We start from the raw sequence: 20,090 nt of genomic DNA, 5'->3' as shown, positions 1-20,090 counted from the left end.
CGTTGCATGCAAAGTGAGTACGTGTGTGTCTTTAATGGCACTGAACACGTGTCACGGGCATTAATGGAAGCAGAGTGGTGATTCAGCAGTGAATTTAATGGACGTGACACATTCCAACTAAAATATTAATATAAAATATTATTTAAAATGTAAAAAAAATGAAGATTGTTAAATTAATAAAAATATATCCATTCATTTTTTAAAATTTGAAGATAAAATTATATTAAAGTTCAGAAAAAAAAATTAATTTTATGTTCAAATTTTAAAAATACAAACATATTTAACGCATTTATTAATTTAGTCACAGATACAAAACAATTTGTTGAATAAAGGTTGTGAAGGACGAAAGAAAATACAGTATAATTCTTCTCTTGAATGTATATTACCTTAATATTTTTTTCGAAAAAATGTAGGACTTATTAAAACGTTATTAGGATTGATATATATATATATATATATATATATATATATATATATATATATATATATATATATATATATATATATATATATATATATATATATATGTATGTATATGAATTGTGATAACCCATTTATTTAATATATTTGTTTTCGTTGATGAAAAACATTATTTATAGTTATTTTATTGTATATTGAGGACCATTATGAGCTGTTACTTTGTAAAGAAACGAACAGCTGGCCATGGCCGATGAAGCTCAGGGTGATGGCCTCGTGGTAATATCCATTGGAAAGGGTCCTTCATTGATTAAATAAATGTTACTGTAAACTTTTTCCAGCACAAGTAAGTGCTTATAATAAGTATATATCGAGAGAAATAAGAATAAGTTGGATGGAAGACATTGTTTTGTTTGGTAATGGTTATGTGTTTGTCGTGATGTTTAGGAGTGGCATCAGGTTGGAATTTTGAAAGCTTGAATTTTCCGTGGAAAAGCTTTAGGTTTTGTTCATTTGTTAAACGATGTTGTTTTTTTATTTGGAAGCATGGATTTGATTTTGGAGATGTTTATTTGTCTTGTAGGTTGAGTTTGGGTGTGTTGATGACGGCAACAGCACCACCTAATATTTTTTATATTGTTTTTGTGGGTATGAATGTGTGTAGTGTTAGCTGTCATCAACCATTCATAAACATTGTCCCACCCAACGTTTCTTACAACTTTTTTCCTCCTCTACTTTAGTACTATTAACTAATTAACTTCAAACAAAGACCAATTTTGGTTTGACCATGAAGGTGTAGGTTGTGACGACCTTCTCTCTCTGTATATATATATGGCTCAATTTATGTATTAAAAATGATTTTTTAGTTAAAAACTCTTAAAAATGGGTTTCTTTAAGACAAAACCTTGGAAAAACTTTTATGCTCATCTTCTCAATGTTCTTCCTCCCTTCTTCTTTACTTATTATAGGATCTAACAACTTTCATTATCTTTTTGAAAAATTAAAGTAATAAAAGAAATTTTCAGTGGATTGCATGTCATTCTAATATGTTCTTGACACATATTTATTTCATGGTAATAATGGAATTGCAATCTGATCATCATTAAGGATTTTGTTTTGTATATAAGTCAAACTTAAGTAGTGTTGTGGTAGTGCTTAATGAGAATGTCAAGGAGAATGATGACGTTTCAATAAATATCATTAGATAAAATATAAATTATGCAATAAAGGAATAAGATAAGGGTTAAAATATATATGAATTATAAGTAAAAAAATTAGTATTTATAAAAGAACATGAATACCTCATTCTTTCATGTAGGGGAGATAATGCATTTAAAAGTCACTTTTAACATTTGAGTTGAATGAATTTGACAAGTTATGAAAGTTGTTGATGTTGGATCTATCAAGGAGGAGGTTCATTGAGGAGACATATTACCAATAAGATATGAGTCCAACCATATAAGTGATTGACACCACTCTCTACCAAAAACTTTAAGGCAATGGATTAATGAGTCTTTCACCTTTCTATAGTGCTCTACTTTCTCATTTCTATCCAATGTAAGACTTAGACTTACACTTGGATTTCCAACAGTTGAGTATGTGTAGTTTGAAATTAAAATTTGGGGATTTTTGTATTTTGGAGTTTGTCTTTTATGTAGTGTGGGTAGATTGATCCATGAGATATGAAATATGATAAGGTTGAGTGATTGTGAATTAAATTTGTGAATGCTATAAAATTGTGAGGGAAGCTAATCATTTAAATTATTTTAAATTGACAGTTTATAATCTATAAAATATTTAAATTATTTGGCAGTTGTCAAATTCAATGTAACTTTGTGGTTATTGTTTTTATACTTTATGTTGTTCTTGGTACAAACATGTTTTAGTTTTGGGTGTATTTTGAAAATTTTGAATTGTTCAATGATAAGAAATTGCTGAATAGAATTTATGTGGTATATTTTGAGAACATGTTAAGTCATAATTATAATGGTATTAAGAGGGTTGGGGATCTGGGCTAAACTTGAATATTGAAAATTTTTATAGAACAATTCCTGATGGAAACTATTTTTCTTTTAAATTTAATGTTTTGATGTTGAAAGATAAAAATGATAGTATGATTACAGTGATTGAATGTTGCTAAAGCATGACAATTCCTTACAATAAGTGTAAGTTTAATGAATAATGTTAGTAGTTGTGATATTTTCTTTTGTACAAATGAAGTTAAGAAATTTGAGAGAAAGAAAACTTGGTATGAATGGTGGTTGATAGTGTTAATGTTATGAAATTATGAAAGTGATGATTGAAGAGTTGACTTAGTAGAAACTATGATGAATGAGTGTGATTTATGTGATTGTATGACTAAGTGATGTCTTTGGGCTATGTTTGATAATGTATGATTCTTGATGAAAATTTAGTGTCCTATAGTTGTCAAATTAGTTATTTTCAAGGGGAAATGTTAATCTAGAGTGAATCCAACTGAATTAAAGGAGACTTGTTAGGTGAGACTAAACTAATATCTCACTCACATAGAGTCAGATATTTAGGTAGTGTGAGTTGAAGGAGATTCCACATGATAAATAATATGATATGAAAGATGATCATACTTAAGGAACGTGTTAACACTATTATGGCTTGGTTGAGAACATTTGTCTTGATAGTTGGAACATCAATGAAGGATTTGGAAACAATTATGACAGGTGCAGAGTTTCACGAGTCTATTCAATAAACTAATTTTTCAGAAGTAGTGTCTAAATGTATTCCTTTGTTTGAGACGTGTTACAAAAATGTGATTGGGATTTTGAAATAGAGTCATATGAGTTTATGTTGGATAATTAATTTTAATGAATATAAACCATTTGAAAGTTTTTGAGAAGATTTTATGGAAATTGCTCCTGATTGAGTGACTAATATTGATAGAAAAAAAAAAGAGAAACACGTGTAAATATTCAACAAAATAAATTTCTTACGAAATTTAATAATAATTATTTTTATTACATGTTTCACATTCAAATTTTTCTTGTACATATTATGATTTATTCATTTTTCAATCTTCTTTTAAATGTATTAGTTTACCTTTATTTCTTTCTTGTGATGATTATATATTAATAGTGGGTAAAGATAAGAACATATGAGATTAGCTGGAACAAGTCACTTATGACTTATGATAGAGACACTTAGAAAATTAAATCTTTTATCTTTATTTTGGAAAATTATATAGACCTTACTTTTTAAGTATTTTTGAAACTCTTTGGGATGTTTAGAAGTTGTCTTTTTGAAATTATAGCGTAGTACACTTAATTATGTAATTTAAATTAATTAGAAGATATTTGATTTATGTGGCTATATAAATGAATGAAAGCAATGTTTGTTAAAAAAGTTAGTCTCTTAAAATTATTTTTTTAATTTGAAGGGGTTAACTTCTAGTTTCAGAAGATAATTATAGAAACACATGTATAAACCATGAAAGTCCATACCAGCAAAAAACACATGAAAAGTGAAAGACACCAAAAATAATTATAGAATTGGTATTACGTTATATATTATGAATTTACCTTTCTTTTACGTGACCTATCTATAACACGTCTTATTGAAAATAAATAAAAGCCTTATTCTTTTAATTCTATTATTCTATTCAAAGTCTTACTTTTAATCACGCCCTTATAAAAATATAACATATATATATATATATATATATATATATATATATATATATATATATATATATATATATATATATATATATATATATATATATTAAAAGGTTCGATTATAGTTTATTAGTGTGTTTGGTTTTTGCTTGGATGATAACGTCATTCTTGATCAAGACTTTTTCTAGATGTCTACGTAAAAAAAAGGCAATGTATATTTTATAAAACTAACGTGTATGACCACACCACTAATTTTATAATTCCAACTATATTTAATAATTTCATATATTTAATTTATATGTATAAACCATGAAAGTCCATACCAAAAAACTTTAAAATTATTAGAGTTTATTTGAAAGTTTGATAAGACTATAACAAAAAATTAAAAAAAAATGATTGAAAAATACCTTAACTACAAATAAAATTGCAATCTTATCATTTAAAAAATTTCCACAAAAGCTTATGTTAAAAAGTTAGAATAGTGGAAAATTCTTAAATAAGATTGGCATGCTTTTAGAAAAGTCTTTAATTCCCTTTGAAGATAATTTTCATTGATGCCTTTCATGATATATAATGTAAAGCTAGTGAAAAGGTGGTGATGGAATGAATCATGCATGTTAGGATTATTGCCTTGACCAAAGAATGGAACATATTCTTTGCATGTTTCTAAAACTATATTATTAATTACATCATGTATTCCTAAACACACACACATATATATATATATATATATATATATATATATATATATATATATATATATATATATATATATATATATGTATGTATGTATATCTATGTGTGTGTAATAATTTAAAGAACTAATTATGTTTAAATCTTTATAAAATGATATATTTAAAAGTAGTGATTTCAAATTTTGGAGATATAAAGTCAAACAAAAATGTTTTGATTAAATCAATATTAAAATACTTTGAATTTGCATTATTAAAAAGAAAAGTAAGTTTCATATTTTAACAGAGGAAAGAAAAGAAAAGATAAAACATTATAAACCTAAAATCAGCCCAACTCATTTTATAACTGAAGTATATTTAATTTAATTTAAATAATGGAAAAAGTAACAATATATTAAAGTATTAAAAGGATAAACTCCAAGATAGAAAAATAGATTTCTGATTCTTGAAAAGGTCATATTCAAAAAAAGATGGAACAAACAGAGAATGCTAAAGAGAGAGAAAATATATTTTATAAAATTGAAAAGAAAGGAAATATTTTTGTAAGATCACATCATCGTAAGCATAGTTTTGCATTTATTTATTTGGTCGGTCGTAGACTATGTGAATAAAGCATAAGCTAAATTTATATATATACTTTAGAAAAAGAAGTTGCATGATTTTATCACTATGATTAAAATAGTCATATGGGTGCAAATTTTATTTTCAATGAAATTTAATTAACCTTATATTTGAATACCTTGTATCATTATTTTAATGTCAAATAATTAAAAGATTATGCTTAAACTAAAAGAAATAGTTGCATACTAATTATTAATTATATTTTTTGTTTTTTTAATAGTAATACAATTTGTTTGTTGTTCCACTTCTCTTGGAACAAATTTTATATTTATATATTTGTTATAAGTTTTATAATTCATAATCTTTATTCTTATAAGATATTTTATATATATAGAAGATTTTGAAAAAGTTATTGTAAAACTTTTTCCAGTTGTTTTGAATGCAAGAGAATGTATTTTTCATGTTGTCTTTTTTTCACATTAAATATTGTTCATTTAGCATGAATTGAATATTTCTTTTTTATAAAATAATTTCTACTTGACATAATTTATCGAAGTCAAATAACCTTTATTTAAATTGGAGTAAAAGATATAATTATGATTTATGTAAAGTTGAAATTCAATCATTTCAAAAGGATTGTTGACATGAAGAAGTATTAACAAATTATTTAAAAAATATTAATAATTTTTTTAAATAGTTGGGAATGTAGAATAAAAATATATTAGTCAAGAGTTTGTTTATGCGAGCTATTGAAACATATAGCTTATGACACTCAAATGTAAGGTGCTTTGCATTTATTACTAATACACAAAAACATTATGTCTTTTATCATTAGACAAACATTGTGTATGTTAATTTAACACTAAAAAATGTTTATGTTCATGTTTTGACATATCATAACATACTTAATCAAAGTAACTTAGTATATGATGAACTTTTCTCTAATATAAACAAATTGAAAAAAGAAATTAATTTATCAAAAAAATATTGTTTTATAAAATAATAAGTACAAACTGAACTTATAAATGACTAAACACTTTTGCCTTTCAATTATTTTTCATTTGAAGTTTAATAGGCATATACTATATTAATGTATTAAAAATTATATTATATAACTTAATTAAAGAAGCTTATTTTTTCCCTGTATAATTATTACATGTTTTTTTTAATTATATTATATAAATAATGTAATATTTGATGAATAATTTTATTATCTACTATACTGTAATAAAATATATATTCTCTTTACACAATTTATTTACATGTAGTAACAACTCTCTTTCTCTTTTTTTTTTTATCAGCAAATGAACTAGAATAAAACATAAAATATAAGAGATGTATGGGTTATTACAACAACAAAAAGAAAAACATGTGGTTATTTTATATTTATACATTATGTCATAAATACTAAATAAATCTTCAATAATGCATTACCAAAATTCTTAATTATAAATGTGTAACAAGAAATTCAAAATATAAATCAATTCCTTTTCCCTTTCTATTTTGCTTTAACAAATTTTTGATTAAAGACTACCCGTGTACTGTATGCATAAGAAAGAAAACTCTTTCTCCACTCACATATTTTTGTTAACGTAGGAAAAATCCTTTTATATAAGTTAAAAAAAATAAAAAAAAAGTATACCAATTTTAGAATCGATATAAATATAAGTAGTATAAAAAGTTTTAGATTTTTATGCCAATTTCAGAATTTGGTATAAAAAATTGACTTTTCATACTAGTTCTAAGTTTTGTATAAAAAATTCATTTGAAAAGAAGATATTTTTAATAAAAGTGACTTTTATATCGATAAGTGCACCAACCAGTATAAAAGATCACATTTTTTATATCGGTTAAAGACTTAATCAATATAAAAATGTCATTTTTTATATGGATGGTTGATTTAATCGGTATAAAAAGTATCACTTTCTATATTGTTTGTGACCTTAATAGGTATAAAAAGTGATTTTTTTTGTTAGATTCATTTATGCTTTCTACCACATACAAAACTTGCATATAATTATTCATAACAGTCACACAAGAAATATTTTCATTCAATATAATGTTTACATGAAATATAATACAATCTTAATTGAATGACTATTCATGTAAGAATCACATGAAAACTTAAAAAATATTAAGCAACATAGTCTAAAAACATTTAAAAGAAACAAAATTCACTGTCTACAAACTTCCTTTAAAACTCCTTGTTTCAATGAAAATACGTCATAGAAAATTTACATAATGAGTAATTTGGATCAACAATTTTAGTGATAAATACTTAAGATGTAAGTTATAAATTGTACATATTACCATATCTCATGAGTGAACAATTTACGGATATGATTCTATGCATGTGTCTCATAATATAATATTCACACTCAATTTTCTGATTGATTCACGGGAACACTATAAATTAAATTTAAATAATATCATAAGTTTAATAATTATATTTCAATAGTCTAAAAATTATCTACTTATAGTTGATGGAATGAATTACAACTTTTGCCTTGTTTCTATAATCTCAAATAAATTAATAAAAAAAAATACCCGTACATTTAATTATGAAAATGTTAAATAAATTAATAAAATAAAATAATGTAACACCACATACACGATTTCACTTTTTGCGTGAACTGAACAAATGAAAACTTGAAGTTCAGTTGGTAGACCTATTCAGCAAAGCGTTGAAGTGCGATGGGATTAGATATATGAGAGAAAGTGTCGGTATTGTACATGTTACCACAACATGGACTTAAGGAGGAATGTTGGAACTTAACTCAATGTTTTGTCAGTTTTTCTGTTTTCAGTTTTAATGTACTGTTACATTGCTTAAGGTTATATATACATAGCTACTATCTAAATAAAGTGACGTGCAGTACAATTTCTGAAAAATGTGTATTGTTTTCCTTTTATCCTTTGAGTTTTCACAATTTCTCCATATAACCACTAAGTTTTACATTTTTTTCCTTCTGATCTTGATTTTAATTTCACAATATCGATTTTTATAAGTATCAAACTCATCAAAGATAAAAATTAAAAACTAGATATACATCTAGTAGTGTTTGAATTGAGGAATAGATATACATAATTGAGAAAAATATTTGAAAAAGAGTTAATAAATGGATTTGACGAAATTGCGATAGTGTTTGGATTAAAAATTTTGAAAAGATAGATGAAAAGATTTAAGTTATAAAATTTTATGTATGATATAATATATTTAAAAAATGTTTTAATGGATAAAATTAGATAATTATCACTTTATATTTAAGAATAAATGTGATATAAATTTATATATAAATAGAAAAAATTATGTTAAAATAAAATTGAAATTATTATTTAAAATTACAAAATATTATTACTTTATAATTATAATAATAATTATTGTTGTTAATACATAATAAAAAGTAAAAACTAATTATTTATATGTAAGAAAAGAAAAGAAAATTATTTTTATAAATTACTATTATTATAATTAAAAGTAACCATATGTAAAGTACCACTAAAATCGATTATGAAAAAAGAAGTGATTTTCCTTTTCATTAAATGACATATATATATATATATATATATATATATATATATATATATATATATATATATATATATATATATATATATATATAATATAAAGAGATAACATTATATCATCGGAGGAGAATCAATTATGGAAAGAGGAGAATGGATTCGCTCTTCCTTTATATGACACAGAAATCAGTTTCAATAGCTAAATGTTACAGGCGCACTATCAATGGAGGAAAATTGATTTTCTCTCAATTTACATGGTTCAAAATCGATTCCAACATTTTTAAATCACCCACAATTGATTTCACAACCAATATAATTAATTCCAGACCATCACAAACACACCTAAAATCGATTCTATTACCTTAAAAACACACAGAATTAATTTCATATTGAAGGTCATTTTTTTTCATTTACTATTGTTTTATCGGTATATATATTCTCCATATCTTCTTAATCTTCCTACACGGATGATTCGTTACTGCTTCTTCTAAATCGTCAGAAATTAATTAAAAGAAACTCCAATTCCACTTCAACAGACAAAAAACAAAGATAACCTAATAGAGATTGAAATGAAAGGCTATAAAAGAAAAGAAGCATTTAGAAGATGAAGGATGAAGGTCATTCAGAAAACAGAAAGAGGAAAACGTCATTATTAGTCCAACAGGACACTCCAATTCTCCAAATGAATATTCTATTCTGCCAAACCATGCCAACCTAATTCCACATAATATATTTAACCCTAAGACTAATCTTTTATTTATAATGTTATCCCACCACCTTTTCTTTTAATTCCACAATAACAAAAGTTAATTTTCTTCATCATTGATCCAACACATTTCATTCATAATAAAATTAAATTCGACATTTTAAAATAAATAAATTATCATTACAACGTATGAGTGTAAACCAGATACTCTATGTTTGGATTAGAGTAATATTGTATGGTCTTTTTTATATTTTATGATTAAAGATTAAATAAAATGCAAAGGAATTTAATATGTTGAAAAGCCTTAAAAAGGAAGATTTGGAAGAATAAATTGTTGAATGGTGTAGAATATATGGAACCTAAACTAGGATATATTAAAAGATGTTTAAAAAATTCATCAATGCATTGTGTCCATGCAACTTTTGGTCGGTTTGGTTCACTGTTCAATGCACATTAGTGCATCACCATATTCGTTAAAAAATTTGAAGTGTCAAACTAGCACGGAAAGGTGGATTCAAAAGGTTTCCAAAGATGTTCTTCTCTATGTATATGCTATTTCTTTATTATTTTTTGTTTATCATTACATATAGAAATATATATATATGTTTATAATTTAATTATTTGTATTTCTCAAATTAAAAGAAATTTGAAAAATATAAGTAATTAAATTTAAAGGACTAAAAAGCAATACACAAAACTATTTAGTTTCTTAAATTTATCATTTGAAAACTAAAATGTATTTTCTTTTTAATTTAAAGGTTTCCTTTTAAGTTAGGAGACTAATAAAATCAAATTTGTCTTCGATATTCAAGAGATTAAAAACATAATTAAATATAAAAATAATTTGAAATATTTTAATGGACAGAAGTATAATTTTTTTTTAACTAATTGATTATTTACTTTTTTATTATTTCAAAAGTATTTTTAATCCAATTTAAATATTAATACCATGTCCGATAAATAATTAAGAATAATATATAGTATTCTATGTAAAATTAAAAAAAAAATTGAAGACACTCAATTACTCTCATTCTGAATAAGATGATCTATTTTTGTTTTTATTTAAAGTTTAGAAAAAAAAAATACAATGACGATGTAATTCTATTCCACTAATACTAAATAGCTAATCAATGAAGTTAGGTATTCACAATTAATTTTTTTTTTTGAATCTAATACGTACGTGAATTTCATACATAAGAACAAAAATGTTTCATATTTAGCAAGACAATTTGTGTGATTATCCAACCCTAAAAACTGAGATGCTACTCGTACTTTTTCCTTGAAAAAGAAAGACGTGTTAGTTTCCATGATTGATATTTGTAGAGAAAGCACGTCCATTCAAAACACTACCAATTTTAACTGAGACAGAACGCAAGAATGAGATAACAAGTAACATAATCATAGGATTCTTTAGTCACGGCACAGATTTTTTGTTTTTCAATTCCAATAGAACAGAAACTAATAATATCAGTTCATTGAACAACAGTTTCATTGATTTAACGAGTTTCTAGACGTATCAGATTGAGATTTTTGGTCAGATAGAATGTTCGAAAAAGTCATAGGAAAGGTTTAACCAGTGCAGGAACTCTTTGACCATAGCTGAAGGGAAAATTTAAAGGTGGTGAATAAATAAATACTAGTGCGCACAGTATTATAGTATTATTTGCAAAGTGATGAAAGCTACTGATACCACTGAACAGAACATAAGAAGAAGACTCTGATTTGAATTGATTGGCGCACAAAGTTGGAAATCTAAGAGTTAAGATCGATCGGTGATGTTTGCATCCAAAATTCTTGTGGCTGTTATGGGCCACCCAATGAGGTATTTTTCACTTTTCACGCATTCCCTAGACTTTTCATTTCGTGCCTTTGGTTTTCAACATCTTGTTACGTGTAATCGAATCGATCACAGGACCTAAATATGCTTTCTTTCTCTAAGGGATTTATATTATTATTATTATTATTATTATTATTATTATATGTGGAATTCAAAAAACGGTGAGATAAATGCATAAAATTTTTGAAGAGGGTGGAGTTTTTGGACCATCAAATGCAGACATAATGATAGTTGGGTAGTGGGGTGTGGAAGATGGGAAGGCCCTTTGAGAGGGCCACACTCTCCACTTTGGTTCTCATCCACTGGTGTTTCTGAAGGAATCCCAGAAATTATGCCTTCCCGATTCACGACAAATTCCTTTCTTCAACCACTATCATGTTATAGGTTTTTACCAATACCTCTCAGTTTCCCATTATAGTCACAAGAATGTTAATTTTCTTCAAGCTAACTTTTTCACTGTGTCATTTGTAAAAGGAACATAACGTTTTTTTTTCCGAAAAACATGGACAAGAAGGTATAGTGGGCATGTGTTTTGTCTCTGCTGCCACTGTGACCCTAGGAAAACTCTTTTTGTATATGTGTTCATAATATGGGACAATTACATATTCTCGTGTCAAATATGACAACAAAATTCTTCTGAGTATTTAAACCTTATTTTCGATCGCATCAATGTTGTAAAAATAGATAAAAGTTACACTGTGTAGGTTGTGATCAGTTACACGTGTTGGATTTTGGAAGACACATACTTACTGTGACTGTTTATTAAACTAAGTTAAGTTCATACACATTCAGCAGTAACTTTTAAGGGTTTGAGGAATTGGCAGTTGCAGAAGTAGAAGGGATTAGGTAAGTAGCTAAGTATACACGTGAAAGAAGGAGCTTTCTTGTGGAAGAAAATATGGTAGAAAATGTGATAGAGCTGACTAATTTGAAAAAGAAGGGTAGGTCAGTATGGATCACAAGCTTTCTACATCCACAAGGACATGTCATAATTGGCTATGGAGAAGTTAAATAATGCATTTCATCAAGTGGCAGACCACTGCTATAATAGTGGCTACTGATATGAAAGCATGAAAACACATATAAGAAGGGTTTTTGCATGTACATGATCAAGTGACCAATACAGTGTCTTCAACTCTAAGACTATGCTGCTCTTCTTCTCTCAATGTCAAAATGCATGCGTTCAAACTCAATTTCAGAGTTTTATCATTCCACGTTGCTCTCTTAGTGCTCAAAAAAGTTGTGATTTGATGTTACCAAAATCTTAAGAAATGTTGACCAAAAACTTGAATGTTATACATATACATATATATCAGATAAAATTGCTTAAAACTTCCTCAATCAGTTTTAGTTTTAGTTTTGTATATATAATGGCAGAAAGATATTCAAAATGTGTAATCCTTTCAATGTTTTCATGGGTAGAAGGATTTGAAATAGTAGAAGACAACATGTTATTATAGTGTCTGAATATTTGGATTTTAGATCTTTCAAACATTGCATCAGTGACAGTTCTATCTTTCATTAATTTAGAAAATAGCACATGTCATGATACAGTTAATTTAGAAAATTGGATAATTTGAGCTACAAGTTAATTTAATTATGAAAAGTGGAGAAGGTAATTAGAGGTTGACCTCATTAGTAGGTGATCATGGAGATGTTCAGAGTGTGTGATTCAGATATTTTGGTGGTGAAAACTTTACTGCTGTTGACCAAACTTGAGAACGTGCAGCAACAATCTGTGGTGGGAAGAGTCAATAATATATCATGATAACTTGAATCCATTTCATGGCATGCCTATATAGTTGACTAAGTGGTTGACTTGCATGCATAAAGTATTTAAACCTATGTTTATGTTTATGTGGATCTTAGGTCTTAATTTTGTTTCAATGTGCAGTGATTGAAGTAGGGCCTACCTATGAGAGATTTCTGATAGAGGGGCGGTGCTAAAAAAAAGACTCCATTGTTTCTCCTTGTCAAGAAAGATGTGATGATAATAACCCTATATATAAACAGAAGCTACTACCACTACTAACTAGGTTGCAACCATGGAAAAGAGTAAGTAAAACAAAAAAAGTAAAGAGTACAAGTTGGCATAATTATATGTGGTCAATAAAATTGTTGATTGTACATTTTATGAATAAAAGTGACAAATAAGTAGGCATTATATTTGTATTTATCTTTAGTGATATCTAATTTTATAAATCAATTAAGATGATAAGTATATTTATGTGTCTTTGTGTTTATTTTAGCTTATTTTAAGGTATGATGAATACATTCTGAATTTATTTAAAACTTTATTTTGAAATTAATGAATTTATAATGTCTTATTTTTACAAAAACGAAATTAAACTTAAGTGTTATTAATAAACTTAAGTTTTTTTACCTTTTATTCCTTATCTCTTTATTATTAATTAGTGGTGGATCTGTTAGGATGTGATTTTCTTCTATTAAGTTTGATGAAGATTAGCTGATAGAGTTTATCTTGACAAAGAAATGACAAGTTTTATATATTATATTTTTATATAAGAGTTGAGATAACTTTAGTATTTTTTTATTGATCATAAAAAAATTGACATTTTATTCCAACCCCTAAACATTACAGTTTCTTTCTATATTTAGATGTGTGTCCTGTATTTGACTTTAATTATTATCGTTTTGACAATCATGTAAACAACTCCTCATAGAAAATTGATTCACATCTAAAATGGTCAAACCGACCTAATAATATATAATTAATCATAATCGACATTCACTGAATTTTCTTAAAAAACAATGTTTATTATTACTTTTCAGCACTCTCCACATTGAATCTTGTTGAGAGAGAGAGAAAAAATTACACTTGACCTAATTAAATTAAATTAAATCCACACTCTAAGTTTGACATTAGCTCCATGTTATCTGCTTTTGCTTTGTTTCTTTAATTTGGTTTTCAGACAGTGTTATATTTCAACAATCTATATATATATGTTATCATTTACCTAAGCTGTGTTCTGAACAAATCTTTCAAACATACTTTTAGATAATAAAAAAAGTAAAAAAAAATGAAATGAACCTCTTTATAAATTAAAATTAGTTTATATTTTAAAATGTATGTAAATTTTTTTTTGTATCTTTTACTTTTGAGAAAATATTTTTCTTATAAAATAAAAAAAATATACGATCATCAATTGAATATTTTAAAATCAGAGTTACATCTATAATTTGAAGAGAGGAAATTATGCAATTATGCAATCCAACTCCTATAAGCCCATGGGCTATACATGTTGGACATAGCCCAGTGTTAGTGTTTGGGTGATCATGGATTTTCGCTATTGTGAATTATATTACAATTTATTTAACCTAAAATAAATATTGTGAAAATAGTTTTTTGTTAGATTACTTTTTACTGTAAAAGGATATTTTTATTTTTGGAAATTTACTTATTCCGTTAAAAAAGATTTTTAAAAGAGTAAAAATAAATTCACTCATTATTATATGCTTTTCCATAAGTGTTTTTCCATGAAATATAACAATTAATTTGTAACTGATTGTTACTCCTTGCACCATCTCACATTCTCCTTGTACCACTATATTTTTAAAAAATTTCAAAACTATATTTTATATTTTAAAAAATCATATACCCTCACTTCTTTTCTTCAACGGATGTCGACATCTGTTGAAAACAAATTTTTCAACGGATATGTCACATCCGTTGTTCAAGGATATTTGGGTTTTCACTGTGAGTTTTTCATCACCTATTGCCAATTTGGGTTTCTCATTGCCTTGCACTGAAAATTGTTTTTTCCTTGTTCTTATTTACATAGTGATGTCATAGGGGCGTTTCACAAAAGGAGATTAAACCTCCATTAATTAACTTCTAGTGTGATCTTTGTTTGTATGTAATTTTTGTGTGGTGATTCTCAAAGGGGAGCCATGGGTGCAACTCTTGGACAGGAAGATCAGTCCTTGAGGGAGAGAAATGGTGAGTTTGTTAAAGAGGAACCAAAGGGGGTTGGTTAGTTTAGAGGGTTTTCAAAAAGATGAAATGTCTATTTTCTGGTTGTCCATGTGTGAAAATTGAAAGATTAACTCTCCTATGCCAATGAACCTCACAAAAATAACACTACTATAATTTTTTTAGTTTTTAGTTTATTAATTTATTGTATTTTAAATTAATTTATAGAGTATTTAAAAGTGTAATGGATGTTGACATGGTGGAATGAATGTTGACATCTATTTTATTGTAAGGACAAATTAGACATGAGATGGTGCAGGGAGCATTTGGTGGTGGTGAAGAGAGAAACACTCAATTATCAGTACATTCTGGATAGAGCTATCAAAACGGATAGTCCTGTCCATCACGGGTTGGTTACTTAGTGAGCTAACCTAACTCGGCTCACTTATTAGCAAACTTGAAAAAATTCGAATCCAGCTTGACCTATCACAGGTTGGTGTGGGTTAAATGCGTTGACTTACTTAATTATAAGTTTTTTTTTTAAAATAAAAAAAATTCAATTCTTTTTAATTCAAATGTAAATAAATTTCACTTTAGAATAATGTTAAATTCTAAAGAGAATTCAAAAAAAAAAATCATAACCCACACTAGTGCAGAAAGGGCATTTAACGTCTGTTATTTTGACCTTTTAACGTCAGCTCCAGAACCGACGTCTTTGTGGGTGACGTTAATCAAACGTCGGACTCAAACAGGTCTGATGCCTTTATAGACGTCGGTTACTGCATGACTCCGACGTCTAAAGGGCTCCATAGACGTCGGACATTGCATTAACCGATGTCTACTGCAGCTCGTGTCTTTGGGTAGCATAGTACCACCTTCTTCCTTTGTTAGTTTCTTCATAGAAAAGGTTGCGTTTTCTGGATCTCTTATGACATTTCAACCGAAAACCGAATATGGGTTCTTGCCTAGTTCCATTAAAATCGCCAATTAAAATGAACGGTGACAATAGAAATAGGCAAGGACCGAAGTTCGGCTTTAGGTTGAAATGTTATCAGACATCCAAAAGACGCAAGTTTTTCTTACGAGGAAACTAGCAAAGAGAGAATGCGATACAACGCTACCCAAAGACACGAGAAAAACTGCACCAAAACACAACAAAAACTCATTTTAATCGGTTCAAATGAAAGATAATCAACCAAAGACTAATATAATCAGAATAAAAGTACGTTTAAGCAGTTCAAAAGAGACAAAAACACACATGGAAAAACAATGCCGCGGAGAGAAAAGGCGAGAAGGAAGACGATGGAGTGCTCGTAACAGCGGGTTTGATGTCTGATTTAACAGCAAACTAGACGTCGGCTCCCCAGGTTAACCGACGTCTATTCTGGCCTAGAGGGGCACCGACGTCATCTACCTGCCAGACATATACATGTCCGTTAAGAGGGGCACCGACGTCGATAATCGAATATAGACGTCGGGGTGGTGGGAATGGACGTCTCTAAGACGGAAAAAAAATGACTTTTCACCTACCTGTCAGGCATTAAGATGTTTGTTAGGAGGGGCCCCGACGTTTATAATATTATAGACGTTGGGGCCCCTCCTAACAGACGTCTATATATCCACTTATTTATGAAAATGCCACTGGTCAATAATTTACTTTGGTTATTTTGTGGTCCGACGTCTACGGGGTGACGTTAAAGCGTAATTTTGCACTAGTGCCAGCATAATCCAGAAAACAAACACAAAAGGCGAAATATTGATAATTTTTGTATCATTTATCCATTTTTAATATTAGAGTATTGGATAGATAAATTTATAATATTTTTCTCTCTTTAAACATCTTCTTTTTTTATCCTCATCTACATTATAATAAAAAAAAAATGCTAACTAACAATATTGAAATACAAAATAACAAATAATTAAATTAAATTAGGTGGGTTAGCGAGCCAACTCGACTCATCACAGATTCAACCCGGATGAGCCATATTTTAAGTGAGCCGACTTGAAAACTAGTGCGCATAAAAAAATTACATTTTTTCAAATTCAACTCGATTCAAACCCGTGGTGAATCGGACTGACCTACTATTATAACCCATTTTCACAAAACTAATTCTGGATATATTTTTTTCTATATCATAAATCATAAATTAACAAAAAAGTGAATCTTCTTGGAGACCCTATTGAAGGACGACTATTGCACGAAGGGTTCAAAACATCTATTTGTAAATGAGACACTTGTATAAATTAGAATGACGTAAGAGTAGTTGTAAATGAATAAAGAATCATTTTAATGTATAGATAGCATAATCCATAAAGAATTATTTATATATTTTGTAGATATATTCATAGAGGTGATTTCCTTATTTTATCAAAAGATATCTTGAAACGCATAACCTCCATTTGCATCAGTAAGTATGATTTGATTAATGTATAAAGTTTTGGTGAATCCAGTATAATTAAAAGCATTTTGTATTTCATTATTATAATTAAAAGAGATTAGTTTTTTATAATATACAAAGCCTTTGAAAGTGGGTAGTTAATCAGGTAAGGTAAGTAAGGCGTTGAATTTACGTAGAAGATGATGTGCGTGTAACGTAGGATTTGAAGACACCGACATAAACGGCGCAACGCAAAGCAAAGCGAAATATGGTGTCTTTCTTTCTTCCTCTCAATGGGCGGTATTTGCTCTCCTTCTTCGTCTTCTTTCTTCCATGAGAGAAAGCGAAACAGAAATCGTTCTTGGTTCGTAAAAAATGAATGACATGAAGCATTGGGGCCATGAAAGAACGTAGGAAGCGCAAGGGCGTCGTTTCATGGAACGCCCTCTTCTGGTGTACACTACTCCTCGTCGTCTCTTCCATCTTCTTCACCACCACCTTCTTCTTTTCCCCCTTCCAGCTCCCGCTCTCACCGCTCCCGTTTATATCGGAAAATCCCACCACCATCTCTCAACCGACAATCACCATCCGAGAAACCGTCATCTTACCCGACCAGGCTCTCATTTTCCTAAACTACCCTCCGTCTTTCCGCTTCCACACCAAACACGACATTCTCTGCCTCTACTTCTCGGCCGACTCAACCAACAGGATCACTCAGCCGCCCATTCAACTCCACTTCGCACGGCTCCGCGAGCAGATCGTGCGGTGCAAGCTCCCTCCGCGTGGCAACTCGGTCTCGCTTTTCATTAAATCAGACGGCGTCCTTCCCACAAAAGATTCATCCACTCACCCCTGGACCCCTCTGGTCTACGAAGCCCTCTTCGACCGCGACAACACAACCATCGTCTTCGTCAAGGGCCTCAATCTCCGACCCGAGAAATTCATCGAACCCTCCACTTTAAACTGTATCTTCGGCTGGGATTTCACCAAACCCAAATTCTTTCTCAAGTCTGACGTCATATCAGGTGCACAGGAGATCATAAGGTGCAAAACACCCAAAAGCATCATAATCGGCCAGGAACAATCCCAGTCCATTAAAGTGACAATCAAGGAGAAAGACAGAGAAATATTTCCTTCCATAGCTCGTCCCGGGCTCTGTCGACGACACAGTAAGTCGACGAAAAAAGCTCATGAGATTTGTATTTGTACCATGCTCCGCAACCAAGCTCGGTTCTTGAGAGAGTGGGTAATGTACCACGCCAAAATCGGAGTCCAACGTTGGTTTATCTACGACAACAACAGCGATGATGATATAGAAGACGTGATTTCTTTCCTACAAAGAGTTGGTTACAACATCTCACAACACCTGTGGCCTTGGGTGAAGACACAAGAAGCTGGGTTTGCGCACTGTGCCCTGCGAGCCCGTTCCTCGTGCAAGTGGGTGGCCTTTATCGACGTGGATGAGTTCTTCCATATAAGGGTGAACGGTGACTTGTCCCGTATGATTTGGCACCATGCGAAGCCCGGACACAAAGTTGGTGAGATTAGGATACTGTGCTTCAGTTTTGGGCCTTCTGGGCAGCGAGAAGTACCACGAGAAGGCGTGGCGGTAGGTTACACTTGTCGATTGAGTGGAAGTGAGAGGCACAAGAGCATAGTGAGACCTGAGGCACTAAACCAGACTTTAATCAATGTCGTTCACCACTTTCATCTGAGAGCGCCATTTGTGTCTGTGGACGCGGAGAAAAGAAAGATTGTAATTAACCATTACAAGTATCAAGTCTGGGAAGTGTTCAAGGAGAAGTTCTTCAGGAGGGTGGCAACTTACGTCGTAGATTGGCAGCAAGCGGAAAATGTCAGGTCTAAGGATAGGGCACCCGGTTTAGGGACTAAACCGGTTGAACCTCCTGACTGGCCCAACCGGTTTTGTGAGGTTAGGGATAACGGCTTGAGGAATTGGGTGCTAAAGAATTTCTTGGATCGACGCAGCCATCTTCTGCCTTGGCAACCTGAGTTTCAGAATCGTATTAGAAAGAGGCGAAGACGAAAGGACAAAACACAACCATTTTTCTAGAGGAATAGACACACATGTTCTTTTCCACTGCTTTTCTTCAATTTTTTTATTTTCTTTTTCTTTATTAAAAGGACAAAAAATTATTTTTTTAGAATTATTTTTTTCTTATAACATGTGTAAAATAAATACAAACGTAGGATTATCATTTTTTTTTCATTGTTCTGTTTTTCTTTTTATAACTTTATGGCGATTACTTTATCTTTTCCTAGATAACATATACTTGGTTTATTAATTTGTGTCTTTATTTCTGCATATAGATACAAGAAAATTATAGGCATTCACATACTCATGAATTTTTTGTACAAATAATACATCGCAT

General features: G+C 29.3%; 1 protein-coding gene across 1 annotated transcript; it reads left to right on the top strand.

The window, feature by feature from the left end:
* Positions 1–17,922: 17,922 nt before the first annotated feature.
* Positions 17,923–19,876, top strand: LOC108324400 (glycosyltransferase family 92 protein RCOM_0530710). The gene has a single exon (XM_017557348.2). It carries the CDS (start codon positions 18,098–18,100, stop codon positions 19,769–19,771), a length of 1,674 nt encoding a protein of 557 aa, XP_017412837.1. The 5' UTR covers positions 17,923–18,097; the 3' UTR covers positions 19,772–19,876.
* The last annotated feature ends 214 nt before the right edge of the window (positions 19,877–20,090 follow it).

Source organism: Vigna angularis, chromosome 3, assembly GCF_016808095.1.
Source record: "Vigna angularis cultivar LongXiaoDou No.4 chromosome 3, ASM1680809v1, whole genome shotgun sequence".
NCBI classification, from domain to species: domain Eukaryota; kingdom Viridiplantae; phylum Streptophyta; class Magnoliopsida; order Fabales; family Fabaceae; genus Vigna; species Vigna angularis.
This window is presented reverse-complemented; position numbering and strand designations above follow the sequence as displayed.